The 14,586-nt window shown below is 38.4% G+C and overlaps 2 protein-coding genes across 2 annotated transcripts in view; one reads left to right on the top strand and one right to left on the bottom strand.

The window, feature by feature from the left end:
• LOC124644035 (protein neuralized) overlaps window positions 1-14,586 on the bottom strand; it is a 65,622-nt gene that overhangs the window by 45,370 nt on the left and 5,666 nt on the right. The gene's annotated exons all lie outside the window — the stretch shown is intronic.
• Window positions 4,757-13,002, top strand: LOC124644036. The gene is made up of 2 exons (XM_047183218.1): window positions 4,757-4,773; window positions 11,176-13,002. The coding sequence occupies exons 1-2, from the start codon at window positions 4,757-4,759 to the stop codon at window positions 12,863-12,865; spliced, it is 1,707 nt and encodes a 568-aa protein (XP_047039174.1). The 3' UTR covers window positions 12,866-13,002.

Here is a 14,586-nt window from a genome sequence, read left to right as displayed (position 1 = left end):
TATCTGACCCCCTCGTCCCAGTTACCCGGGCAACCCAATACCGCTTGGTTAGACTGGTGTCAGACTTACTGGCTTCTGACTACCCGTAACGACTGCCAAGGATGTTCAATGACAGCCGGGACCTACAGTTTAACGTGCCATCCGAAACACAGTCATTGGTGTCTAAGATATACTTAGAAAGTACATACAAACATAGAACCTTCAACCTTAACTCTAGCCTAATAAAGACCAATTTCATTTGCACGCATTCCACTGCAATACATTATGGACTTTATACTAAAGAGAATAAGGTATATTTTCATTTGTGTTTCAGTGAAGTATACATTCTTTCATACCAGCTGGTCATCAGCTGTTTTAAAATACTTAAATTCGTCTTAATTGTTAATTAAGTTTAATGAACTCTTCTTCAATGTGTTTTACACCTGAAGGTAAATAATTGTACCCTTAAATGGGTATAAATTAAATTCCAATGGGAGTACTATTTTGTGTATATTCGCAAAATTGAGTGGAGACTGTACTCCATTTGAGTAGGTAGTTAAGGTAAACAATCTTGATACTTAGGACTTTTACAAAAACAAATAAACTACTTAAAATAATGTTTCAATTGATTAAGTGATTATTATTTATTGTTTGTACATTCATTTTTAGCCTAATTGTATTTAATAAAAAGTCATATCAAGATCTTTAGTTAAGTTTAGTTGAGGGGACAGTCTTCTTCTGACTACATGCAGACAAAAATAGCTTAATTTTTAAGCAAGCGTTTTTTTTTCGTCGATGGCGTATGTAGTTGTATACAGAATACTGTGCCATGTGTGAAGTCACTCATACAACTACATAAGCCATCGACGAAAAAAAAACGTACACGATAAAACGGAACAGTAAAACGGAGACATGTGTGAACCGGCCGTTAGTTTACAAGCTAGGACAGTTTTTAATAGACCTATTTCCAGGGGCCCGATTCTCCTAAGTTAATACTGTCAAAATCGAATAGAAATCGAATCGCAATATGATCGCAATAGCAGTTTTAACCATATCGGGCATTCTGCTACTAATAAAAGACCAATCGTATTCGATTGACATTTGATTGGTGTGCGATTGGTCTGCTATTTTGGTAATTTTGGTTTATACGGTAGTTTGCTGTACAATCATTTTGCAATCGTAAATCATTTGCAGACAAAATGATTCATTATTGAATGACAGAAAAGGATAAAAACGTTTATTTCAAAGAAAAAATAGCGGAATGCCACATACGCTTCAATCGTAATTGAGTCGGGATCGGATCTCAGTCGAATCGAGTCGAACGTGAATAGTATGTTGCTTAAGTAAAATTAGGAGAATCGGGCCCCAGGATAGACACACCGCCACCGCTAATGTTATAGTCCTGGCTTGGTTACTAACTAGCTTTATGTGAACTGAAAAGTTCGTTTTTGGCCGGTTTTTATTTGACTAGTATAGAATCACAAACGCAAGGCTGAACAGTTTGTTGTTCGGACATACTCACCTCAGTAACTACTGGAGCAATTTCCAAAATGATTTCAGTGTCAGATAGCTCTTTTATCGAGTAAGGCTTTAAGCTCTACTTTTTATCTAAGTTCGGAGTACTTCCCACGGGACGCCACTGAAACCGGCTGACAGAAGCTAGTAGCTCTTATAAGCATCATTTTGAACAGTGAAATCTTCTAACCAGTTTTTTTTTCTCTATACTTAAGAAAGGGATATATTTTTTTCCTCCTTATGCAACTTCTACCTGTCTCAGAGCGAACAGATGTTTATTTTTTTAAATCAGCTGTGATTTCTGACCAGCGGGACTCTGAAGGCTGCTTTCTATTGAAATGTGGATCGTTAATTATGTGGAAGGTCCATCACAGATCTTTTATGGCTAGAAGACAATAAGTACTTGTTACATAGCTAAAATAGTTTCGATTCCAGGTCAGGCAAGTACCAATGCAACTTTTCTAAGTTTGTATGTACTTTCTAAGTATATCTTAGACACCAATGACTGTGTTTCGGATGGTACGTTAAACTGTAGGTCCCGGCTGTCATTGAGCATCCTTGGCAGTCGTTTCGGGTAATCTAATTTCCACAGGCGCGCCAGGACGAAAGACGGACGGTGAAGTCTTGTTATAAGAACATCGTTTTCTTCGTTTTACATTTGGAATACTGAACCCTAATAAATTTATCTGAATAAATTGTGCGAAGACATTATTATTTTCTAAGTAACCCTTCCTGTTCAAGACCGACTCTTACTTAGCCAGTTTTTTTTTCATATCTACTTGCACAAAACTGACTTGCCTACCTGGTTTCTTTACAATCAGCTGAGGGGACGAAGCTTTATAATAATATGTATAGCTTCCTTCAGATCAGCTGATTTCCATTATTATTGTTACAAATTGTCATTGGACTGTTATACAAGGCTTGGGAAATATTCGCTGTTGTTAGAAGTTTTGGACCGAATTTTTCCTTTTATTATTACTAGCCTATGATGTCCCACTGCTGGGCTCAGGCCTTTCCATCTTACTTCCACACTTTCCGATCCTTAGACCGAGTGCATCAATCTCGACGATAGGCGTCTAGATCATCACGTCATCTCTTCCGGGGCCTGTTACAGCCTTTTTTTTTTGTTTTTTTTTTTTTTTTTTTTTTTTATCGTCCCACTGCTGGGCACAGGCCTCCTCTTACACGGAGGATTGAGCATTAATCACCACGCTTGCTCAATGCGGGTTGGTGATTTCAGACTATATAGTCCAGGTTTCCTCAAGATGTTTTCCTTCACCTTTTTTATCAGCCATTGCTGTCCAAGATATACTAAGAAAGTACATACAAACTTAGAAAAGGTTTCCGGGGGGACTTCCGGGGCCTATTCAGTCTAAAATGTCCATCCTGGGGTGTCCGTGTTGTAAAATCTGTTGGTCTATCCACATCTGGACGGGTCACACTATCACGCCAAAACAATGAAGCAATTGTGCAATGGGCATGGTACGGAATTACTTAGCTGGTTTTTTTCGTACTTACTTGCACAATGGTGACTTGCCTACCTGGTTTCTTTTCAATCACCTTATGGTACAAAGCTTTATAGTAATATGTATAGCTTTCTTCAGATCAGCTGATTTCTATTGTTATTGGTACAAATTGTCACAAGGCTTGGGAAATATTTTCGCTGTAAGACGGTATCGGACTGAAAAACGTTTAAAAACATCTTTGGTGGAGTCTGGGAATGAGGCACTGACTGGATTTCTCACTGGATTTCCTTCAGCTCTATATGTACAAACTCTAGCGTAGCCGCAGATATTTTCATAATGAAGATGTAATGTAAATTAGTAATAATACATAAAAACGTTTATTTCTTGGTCTATAAATTACACCATATAATTAAAAACGGTGAATTTGTGGAAGACAAGTACCTAAATTATACAATGGACTACCTTTGGGGCCATATTTTATCAAGAAAGCTTTATCATGATGAGCTTGACAATCTTAATCATCATTCACCTTGGAGTTCTTTCGACAATCTACACTTTTACACTCTAATTTACACATACTACAAAGCTGAAAAGTATATTTGTTTGCAGGCCCTAAACTCAGTAACTACCAGCCTTGTGTGAAAAATGATCTTAGTGTTAGATAGACCATTTATCGAGCAAGGCAGTAAACCAAGAACTTTTAACTGCAACACTTCTTTTTTCTAAACTCTTTGTGATACAAACTGAACATTTGTACAATGAAGGTTTTTTTTCTTCTACATAAATAACATGACAGTATGCAAGTTACCTGTGTTCACGATCAGCTGATGTGAACCAAAGGATGCTTTGAAATCAGCTGGGTAGCTTTGTGACAACTGACAATTGTCAAAGAGACGAATTTTTAAGTGGTTTTAAATATGCGGTAAGTTATTTCTTGCTGTGACTTATAAATGTAGATAAGACATGTAGATATAGAAGAAATATACATTTGTTCACACAGAAAGGCTAGTTCCTTCAGTGCTAAAATAACGGTATATGAATGTTTTAAATTGGCTCATAGTTTTCGAGTTTATTCGCTAATTGTAACATCTAGAAACATAAAAGTCTTCTTTCTAATAATTAACTATCTTCCGCCAGTGGTTTCAGTCGCGTCCCGTGGGAACTAGCCCCTAACCCTGCACATCCGGATGAAATAGGTAGTAGCCTGTATGTTATATTTATACTGCTCTAATATTAAAATTATATACTCTAAAGGCTTTAACATTTTTTTGGAACCGATTTGAAAAAATCTTTCACTGAAAGCTACACTAGTCCCGAGTAGGGCTGCCATCTCGAATTTCACCAAACCCGGACAAACATTTAAAAAACCCGGACATTTGGCGTAAATCGCATTTTTCCCCGAACGAGAGTTAGGCAATCGCCTAATGTGCGTAATTGCTGAATGCACATCGGATGACTCCGTGCGTCATCGCCGAAACTGCACTATTGCAGATTTAGCAATAAGTTTAGTTAATAGAAATATTATAATTGTAAATTAGTCTTGTAGTACATTTCAAGTAATAAACATTGTTTTAATTAAATAAATCTTTTTTAATAATTATCTCGTTCGCCGTAACTTAACTGGCGCAGTCGGTAGGATCGCGACACTCGCCTTGAATATAACTCTTCAGGCTTGAGTGAACGGTATCAATCGTTATTTTCGCGAGCTCATACAACGGATCTACGAACGGCGACTATCATCCTGCGGGAGTTCCGGAGAATTGGGAGTCCTGCTGTACTACAAGGCCCGGCTGGAGATGCAGAGGATATTGGGGTGAGTGCAAGTTGTATTCCCAGTTTCCTGTGCTATATTTCCTGTCGTATTTGTTTTCTTTATATCAGTAATTTATGTTTTGTGTGTATTTGTCTATGAGCTGAAATCGCTACATTAACTACATTAGGTCTATTATTTGAATCATATAAGCATACTCGAATACTTAATTTACATATGCTGAAATCGCAGTATACAAAGTTCATTACACAGTAACTTGATAGTGCACAATTTATAGAGTTATTTTTTATAACGTTTATTTAGCAATTAGCTCTTATCGTAATTATAATCGTAGTAATATCTTTAAGCCGTCCGTTCACGGGGTAGGCAGACTAATAAGTACTAACTACTAGGCACTTGAATAACTTTACAGAATTATCTTTTCTCCTTTATTTTGTGTCATTTATTAACTAGAAATGGCGATGTCCGGCAACGATTTGGCGACCTTTAAGTTCATTTCTGACCTTTTGCCGAAATATGAAGGGAACCCCAAAACCCTTAATTACTTTATCAAAGAGGTAGAAAATGTTATGCTACTATTGGAACCACCAGTTAGATCGAGTCCTGCTCTTATATGTTTGATCAAAAGTAAATTAAGCGGAAACGCGGTTAGCGCTATAGCATCAGAAGGTTCGGTAGATAGTTGGCAAGCTATTAAGACCGCGTTGACTCACAGATTAGGAGAACCGCGTAATGAAATTCAGGTAATGCAGGAATTGACACGTTTGCGCCGGAATAAAAATGAAGATGCAGAGTCTTTTGGCAAACGAATGAGAGATATATTAGACACCTTAAATGTGGTAGGTGGACATACAGATAAGTCATACTACGAAAACATGGTTATAGATCAATACGTAAATCACTTGGAGTTTCACGTATCTGTAGGGGTGAGGATTTCAAAACCCTTAACGCTAGAGGCAGCTATAGTAACGGCTAGACAAGAGGAGGCGCGACTTGCGTTTAATAGAATGAATAATAATTTCAATTCATTGAGTATACAAAACAAACAAAAGGAAACTCATAAGCCAAATCAGATGTTTTCCCCGGTAAGTAACTTTCCTCCGCGCAATAGCTGGAACTCGGAGCTGAAACCACAACGAGGGCCAGGCATGTCGTCTTGGAGGGCTGGCCCAGCGTCAGGTAATGTGAGACCTAGCGGATCGGGTACCTTTAGGAATTCAGGCAACTTCAGAACACAGCCAAATTTACCTCGACCGCAAGTGAATCCACCACAAAGAGTGTCTGACGTCACTATGAGGTCAGTAAACAAGCCAGAAAAACCGCGCTTTGCACCAGAAGAAATGTTCTACACGCAGCACAGCGAGGAGCAGTATTACCCCGACGAGCCACACTACAGCGGTGAGTACTATAGCCATAACACGCAATACAATGACCAAGACTATGAGTATACGCCGGATATGTCTGCAGAGGGATCCAATCAACAGGGTTTTCCCCTGGACGAGGAGCAATCAAACCTCAGCTGATAAAGGTTGTAGACCTCAATCACCACGGTAAAGACCATCTCCCTTATATTGAATTGCCGGAATTTCAAGGTAAATTTTTATTGGACACTGGTGCTTCACGTTGTATGATATCACCCGATGTAATAGCCGGTACTAGCCTCGAACACTGTGTCGAACGCGAACCGTTTACAGTAAAAACCGCGCACGCTACTACCCGTCACGAGCACGTTGCAATTTTACCTTTACCCAACCTGTTCAACACTGATATACACCATAAATTTTTATTGTTTGATTTTGACCCCAAATATAAGGGCCTTATTGGGATGGACTTATTTAAAAAATTAGGTTGTAATATAGATTTCAAAAATAAGATATTGCGAACATTTAATACCGAAATACCAATTTACTTTGACTATCCTGTAAAACAAGTTAAAATCGAACCGAATTGCGAGAGATTCATTACGGTTAAAACCAATTACACTGACGGTTATTATATTTGTGATGATTTCAATTGGTCAAAGGGATTAAAGTCGCCGGCCGCGGTAGTGACTGTAAAAAACGGGACTTTTAAGACATCTAAAATTAATTATAATGATACACAGCGAATAGTTAATAACAATCGTATCCTAGCCCTAAACCCTTTACCGTCACAGTTGATAGAAAGCGGTCAAACATACGAAATTAATAATATCGAGACAAAAACGGACATAGATAAAGAACTTTGCGAAAACTTAAAGAAAATTCGTACCAGTCATATGAATGAGGAGGAAAAACGGGAAATTACTAAAATCTGCTATCAGTACCGTGACATATTCTACTCCGAAAACATTCCTTTGTCATTTACCCATACAGTAAAACACGAATTAAGACTAACTGATGATACTCCCATCTTTGTACGTAGTTACAGACAGGCACCACAACAACGAACAGAGATACAAAAACAGGTAGATAATCTGTTAAAGCAAGGCATCATCAGGGAAAGCATCTCCTCCTGGTCATGCCCTGTGCATATTGTTCCAAAAAAACCGGATGCATCAGGAAAAGTAAAATGGAGACTGGTTATCGACTATAGAAGACTTAACGACCGAATTATAGAAGACAAGTATCCCTTACCTAACATTAACGACATTCTCGACAGATTAGGACGCGCACAATATTTCACGACCCTTGATTTAGCAAGCGGCTACCACCAATTAGAAATGCACCCTAAGGACGTAGAGAAGACCGCATTCACTACTGAAAGAGGCCACTACGAGTTCTTAAGAATGCCGTTCGGGTTAAAGAACGCCCCGAGCACTTTTCAGCGTCTTATGGACCATATACTACGAGGTATAGATAACGTATTTACATATCTTGATGACGTCATAATAGCCGCGACGTCCCTCCAAAACCACAACGAAAAACTGAAATTAGTATTTCAGCGATTCAAAATGCATAACCTGAAAGTTCAGCTAGATCAGTGGTTCTTAACCTTTTTGACATGAGGGACCACTTTAACTAAAGTTTGTCTTGCCGGGGACCACCTCATCGGTTTACCTAAATTAGCACTCATTTCTTTATTATTTATAAAAAAAAAAATCTGAATTTTTGGGTCAGCGCGAAATTTTTATCGGACTTAAACCAAATATTACGTAAAATGTAGCCCAAACGTACTTAACATTTTGTTTGTTGACAAATGCAAAAATAAGGGCATATAGTTCCTGAATACGCGAGCGAAGCGAGCGCGAAATTTTTATCGGACTTAAAACAAAAATTACGTAAAATTTAGTCCAAACGTACTTAACGTTTTGTTTGTTGACAAATGCAAAAATAAGGGCATATAGTTCCTGATTCGCGAGCGAAGCGAGCGCGAAATTTTTATCGGACTTAAAACAAAAATTACGTAAAATTTAGCCCAAACGTACTTAACGTTTTGTTTGTTGACAAATGCAAAAATAAGGGCCATAATATAGTTTCTGAATACGCGAGCGAAGCGAGTGCGAAATTTTATCGGACTTAAACCAAATATTACGTAAAATGTAACCCAAACGTACTTAACTTTTTGTTTGTTGACAAATGCAAAAATATGGGCATATATCCTGAATACGCGAGCGAAGCGAGCGCGAAATTTTTATATGACTTAAAACAAAAATTACGTAAAATTTAGCCCAAACGTACTTAACGTTTTGTTTGTTGACAAATGCAAAAATAAGGGCTATATTATAGTTTCTGAATACGCTAGCGAAGCGAGCGCGAAATTTTATCGAACTTAAACTAAATATTACGTAAAATTTAGCCCAAACGTACTTAACTTTTTGTTTGTTGACAAATGCCAAAATGAGGGCATATCGTTTCTGAATATGCGAGCGAAGCGAGCGCGAAATTTTTATCGGACTTCAACCAAATATTACGTAAAATGTAGCCCAAACATACATTTCCATGAATGGGGGGACTAGGTACGACACACCCGCTATACGTCCATGCGAAAACCCCCGCTCGCATAGATAAGTCAATAAAAATTAAGTTAGATAACGTATAGCAACGTCGCGAAGCTAAGCTTCGCGGACCACTTGGAATGCCTCCAGGGACCACCAGTGGTCCGCGGACCACCGGTTAAGAACCACTGAGCTAGATAAATCAGAGTTTTTGCAGAAGCACGTTAACTTTCTAGGGCACGAACTAACTGACCAAGGACTCAATCCTAATAAGGACAAAATCAAAGCAGTATTAAACTTCCCTATACCACAAACGCAAAAAGACATAAAAGCTTTCCTAGGATTGGTCGGTTACTACCGGAAGTTTATTAAGGACTTTGCAAAATTGACAAAACCTTTAACAGCGTGCCTTAAAAAGAACGCAAAAGTGAAACATACGGACGACTTTTTAGACGCAGTTAATAAATGCAAACAGATTCTGACGAACGCCCCTATACTGCAATACCCTGACTTCGACAAACCATTTATTTTAACGACAGACGCATCCGACTTTGCGTTAGGAGCAGTACTTTCTCAAGGCAATGTGGGCTCGGATAAACCAGTAGCCTATGCCTCAAGAACACTATCAGATACTGAGATACGTTACTCTACTATAGAGAAAGAGCTGTTAGGAATAGTCTGGGCCATAAAGTACTTTAGACCATACTTATACGGTCGCAAATTCACAATTTATACCGACCATACACCCCTCACATGGTTAATGAGTTTAAAAGACCCTAATTCTAAATTGACACGTTGGAAACTAAAGCTAGCAGAGTACGACTACAAAGTGGTTTACAAAAAGGGCAAACAAAACACTAACGCAGATGCATTATCTAGAGCAAAAATATTTCACAATAGCATAGATTCCCTGGCTGTTAATTTTGATGACAACGATGACGATAACATAATAAACAGAATATTTGAAAACGCCCGTAGACAGGCAGAGATAGAAGCGAATAACGAAGACAACGAACGTACCGACAATAACGACCGTAATAACAACAATGACGTAGATATGATTAGTATCAACCCCTCTCAGACTGACAAAGAGACTGACTCAATGAGTGTTGTAACAGCCGACCCTGATCAATTAATTTCCACTAATCATACCCAACCTGATAATGAAAATAACGGTATCCCTATATTATCAGATGCCATAGACAAACAGTTAAAACAATTTTACATTAGGTCCACACCAGGATCTACATATAGAGTGGAAGACAGATCAACGAACTCTAGGACAGTTATTAAGGATGTTTTCATTCCAGTAAATAACACTGAATCGGAAATTGTAAAATTCTTAAAGGAACACACAATAGCTGACCGTGTTTTTCATTGCTATTTTTACGACGAAAGTTTATACTTAGCTTTCTCAAGAGTATATACTACGATTTTTAATGACAGAGGACCTAAGCTAATAAGATGTACGTCACGGGTCACACTTGTTGAAAATAAAACTGAACAACAAGAACTCATTAAGCGATACCACGAAGGCAAATCATCGCATCGCGGTATTCAAGAGACCTATAAGCAGCTGCATAGGAATTATCATTGGCCTAACATGTTATTGACGGTTCAAAGGTTCATAAACCAATGCGATCTTTGTCTGAAGGCTAAATACGAAAGAAATCCCCTAAAACCCCCATTGACTTTAACAGAGACACCTACGAAACCCTTTCAACATTTGTTCATGGACCTATATAGCACGGGGGGCGCAACATTTTTGACCATTATCGACAACTTTTCTAAATTCGCTCAGGCGGTGCCGCTAACTGCTTCTAGTAGTGTTCATATTGCAGAAGCTCTACTACAAGTATTCTCTGTGTTAGGACTGCCTCTTAAAATCACCACAGACTCTGATACAAAGTTCGATAACGATGTCATAAAAGAGATATGTGCTTCACATGATATCCATATCCACTTCACGACGCCTTATAACCCAAACTCTAATTCACCCATAGAACGATTCCATTCAACCATCGCAGAAATAATAAGAATTCAGAGAATGACAAACAAAGACGACCCAATACAATTAATCATGAAATATGCTATCATCGCCTATAACAATGCTATTCATTCTACTACTGGCTATACGCCACGTGAGCTTTTATTCGGTCATACAGCGTCTAGAAACCCATTAGAGCTATTTTATCCTAAAGAATTTTATCAGGACTATGTCCTTAACCATCGTAAGAATGCAGAAGCAGTACAGGAATGTATAGCAGCCCACGTGTCCAAGAATAAGGAGCAGGTAATAGAAAAGAGAAACCAGGCAGCGGAAGCAATCACGTTCAAGGTAGGTGAAACAGTTTATAAACAGGTAGCCAAAACCACCAGGAGCGACAAGACGAAACCAGTATTTAAAGGTCCGTACAAAATCATTCATTTACACCCTAATAATGTCGCGGAAATCATAGGAAACCACCCAAATTCGAAATCGATCAGAGTTCATTACAAACTCTTACGAAGACCACACCTTGTTCCAGGGTCCTCATCGCAGGAGCCTTCGTGCTCTACGCAACCGCCGACGTGACCCTCAACCCTATAGATAATACTAATGGCATTCTTTTGTTAAAACAAGGTCAAATTTTGAAGCAGATAGACACGTTTAGTTTGGCCTGCGTATATAACGTATCGTATTTACACGAAACAACCTTAAAGCTTATGTCATTATATGCCAGTACTAAAGCTGTTGAAGGCAATGAAGACTCGCATAGAGCTTATAAGGACCAAATAGAAAATAGTTTACATTTAATAAGTAAGAAATTAGCATTTATTGCACCGCACCATAGGTTTAGACGTGGCTTAATTAATGGTTTAGGTTCAGTAGTTAAAACTATTACAGGAAATTTAGATTATGATGACGCTATTAAGTTCGAAAATGAATTATCTAACTTACGCAATTCGGTCCACAATATTAACTCATCCCAAAAACAAACTCTGTTTATAGCAAAGCACGCAGTTGAAGAATTTAGTAAACAAATTCAATTATTAGACGAAAATCAGAAAAAGATTGGTTCAATGTTAAAAAACGCCACTTTAAGTAATAACGTAGTTATAAGCAAATTGCACTTTCTAGATTTATATATTCAAATAGATTTTAGTTTGCAGTTACTCTTAGATAAATTAGTTATATTAGAAGACGCAATGACATTTTCACAGTTAGAAGTGATGCATCCCAGCATAATAGCCCCACACAGTCTTATAAGCGAAATGACGGCTATTCAAAAACATAACCAATTTAGACCAGTTGATAGTATCAGTATTAAAAATATTCATAGTATAGAGAAATCTATTAGCGTAAAAGCTTATAGCACAAACCACGCACTAACATTCATACTAGATATCCCTTCCATAGATGAAAACCTCTATGACCTTATCCATCTATACTCCATACCGGATAAACAAAACCTCACCATTATCCCTAAATCCAAATACCTAGCACTGGGAACCAACGAGTACTCATACCTGGAGGAAGACTGCAAAAAGATCACGCACGACGCCCAACTCTGCACATCGCTGAATACCCAACCTATGGAGAACTCTGAAGACTGCATAGTAGCTCTTATAAAACACCAGAGCACAAACTGCACACGTGCCAGAATGAACCTGAAACAAGGCAAGATCCAGAGACTAGAAGACAACAAATGGCTTATCATCTTGAAAGACGAACAAATCCTAAAATCGCGCTGCGGAAGAAAATCCGATTATAAAAAGATGTCGGGAATATATATCGCCAGCATGACAAGCGATTGTCAATTGGAAATATTCAACCGAACACTGAAGACAAACACTGACACTATAACAGCCGAAGAAATCATACCGCTTCCTAGCGAAACCACTATTCTAGAAGGGAACATTCGTTATAACTTACACCTTAAAGATATATCCCTGGATAGCATCCACGAACTGATGGACCAAGCCGAAAACATTCAACAACCTATCATCGACTGGCAGACTATGATGATCACGCCAAGTTGGTCAACACTGGGACTCTACTTCATCCTGATAGCCATAACCATCTGGAAGCTGTGGCAGTGGAGACAGCGACGACCGAAATCGGAGAGCGAGAGCCCCGAGGACCCTAGCACCGAGGACGCTGCTGGAAGCTGCGGGACGCGCTTCTGTCTTAAGGAGGGAGGAGTTAGGCAATCGCCTAATGTGCGTAATTGCTGAATGCACATCGGATGACTCCGTGCGTCATCGCCGAAACTGCACTATTGCAGATTTAGCAATAAGTTTAGTTAATAGAAATATTATAATTGTAAATTAGTCTTGTAGTACATTTCAAGTAATAAACATTGTTTTAATTAAATAAATCTTTTTTAATAATTATCTCGTTCGCCGTAACTTAACTCGAGTACGATTTTTTTTTTTTAACAAAATAATACCTAATTTGTAATCCATTTACTATTAACATATACCTACTTAAATTCAATGAGGTGCTTCCTTACATGAAAAGTGTCCGGGTTTTCTCCGGACACTTCTTGAAACCCCGCCCGGACGGCCCCCGGACGGCCTCCAAACGAGGACAAATCCGGGGAAACCCGGACGGATGGCAGCCCTAGTCCCGAATAACATAGGCATAACATACATTTCATCCCAGTACGGCCTATTCCCTCAGAAACCTAATAAAACCGCGAAAAGAACTAGGTACTGTTTGCTAAATAATCATCATCATCTCAGCCATAGGACGTCCACTGCTGAACATAGGCCTTCTCCTTAGATCTCCACAGATACCTGTGGAGCTAAATAATAACTAGACACAAAGATGTCCGTGTATTTCTGTAAATGCTCAGCTGATTCATGACCATTTCTTTTTTCCGATCAGCTGATCGTGAACACAGGTAACTTGCATAATGTCATGTTATTCATTGAGAAGAAAAAAAACCTTCATTGTACAAATGTATGACAAAGAAGTTAGAGAAAAGAGGTGGTCTTAAAAGGTCTGGTTGTATTGACAAAAACTAGGATTATTGGATGCTAGCTCTTCTCCACAGTTTGATTACAAGTCAGACAAGTACCAATGTAACTTTACTAAGTTATATGTACTTTCTATGTACTGAACTTGAACTTTAAAGACTGAAATCGCCTCACTTTTAACGTTCATTCTTTTTCTGTATGAGAAGAGGCAAGACAGTTAAAAAAAACTCACAAAATAAATAAACACTCGTAAGTGACATTGCCTATATTTTATCGTAATTTGGGAAGAATCTAGTTCCTTCAGGATGTGAGTGAAACGTAAGGCAGAAACTATTATTCGCTCAATAATAACTTGACACAAGATCAGCTGAGTCAAGGGGGCAAGATCATTTCTTTTTTCCCATCAGCTGATCGCGAAGGCACAGGTAACTTGCATAATGCCATGTACTTATTCATTGAGAAGGAAAAAAACTTTCATTGTACAAAATGTTTAGTTTGTATCACAAAGATTTTAGAAAAAAGCTACACTCTCCCCGAGTAACGTAGGCTATATGTATTTTACCCCGGTACGCGGTAGTTCCCACGGGACGCGGGTGAAACTACGGGAAAAAGGCTAGTATTATCTATACTATAGTATAACTTGACTAATATTATAACGAGGATTCTTTTTTGTGAGTATTTGTAACTGGGTTAAAGAAGTCAGATAGGTAGTCGCTCCTTGTGGCACACTGGTACTCAGCTGCATCCAGTTAGACTGGAAGCCGACCCCAACATAGTTGCGAAAAAGCTGGGGAGATGATGAATGATGATGGCTGCGTAATTTCTATAAGTACTCAGCTGATGTCTATTTTTTTTTTTCTATCAGCTGATTGTAAGCACAGGTAACTTGCATAAATTGCGGTTTTAAAAAAAAACTCTTTGCACAATGGCTATGAATTATTTACTTTTTGGTACTGGCAAGTTCACGTTTCACA

This window comes from Helicoverpa zea, chromosome 29, assembly GCF_022581195.2.
Source record: "Helicoverpa zea isolate HzStark_Cry1AcR chromosome 29, ilHelZeax1.1, whole genome shotgun sequence".
NCBI lineage: Eukaryota > Metazoa > Arthropoda > Insecta > Lepidoptera > Noctuidae > Helicoverpa > Helicoverpa zea.
The sequence above is the reverse complement of the archived record's forward strand: the minus strand, read 5'-3'. Positions and strand labels throughout refer to the sequence as shown.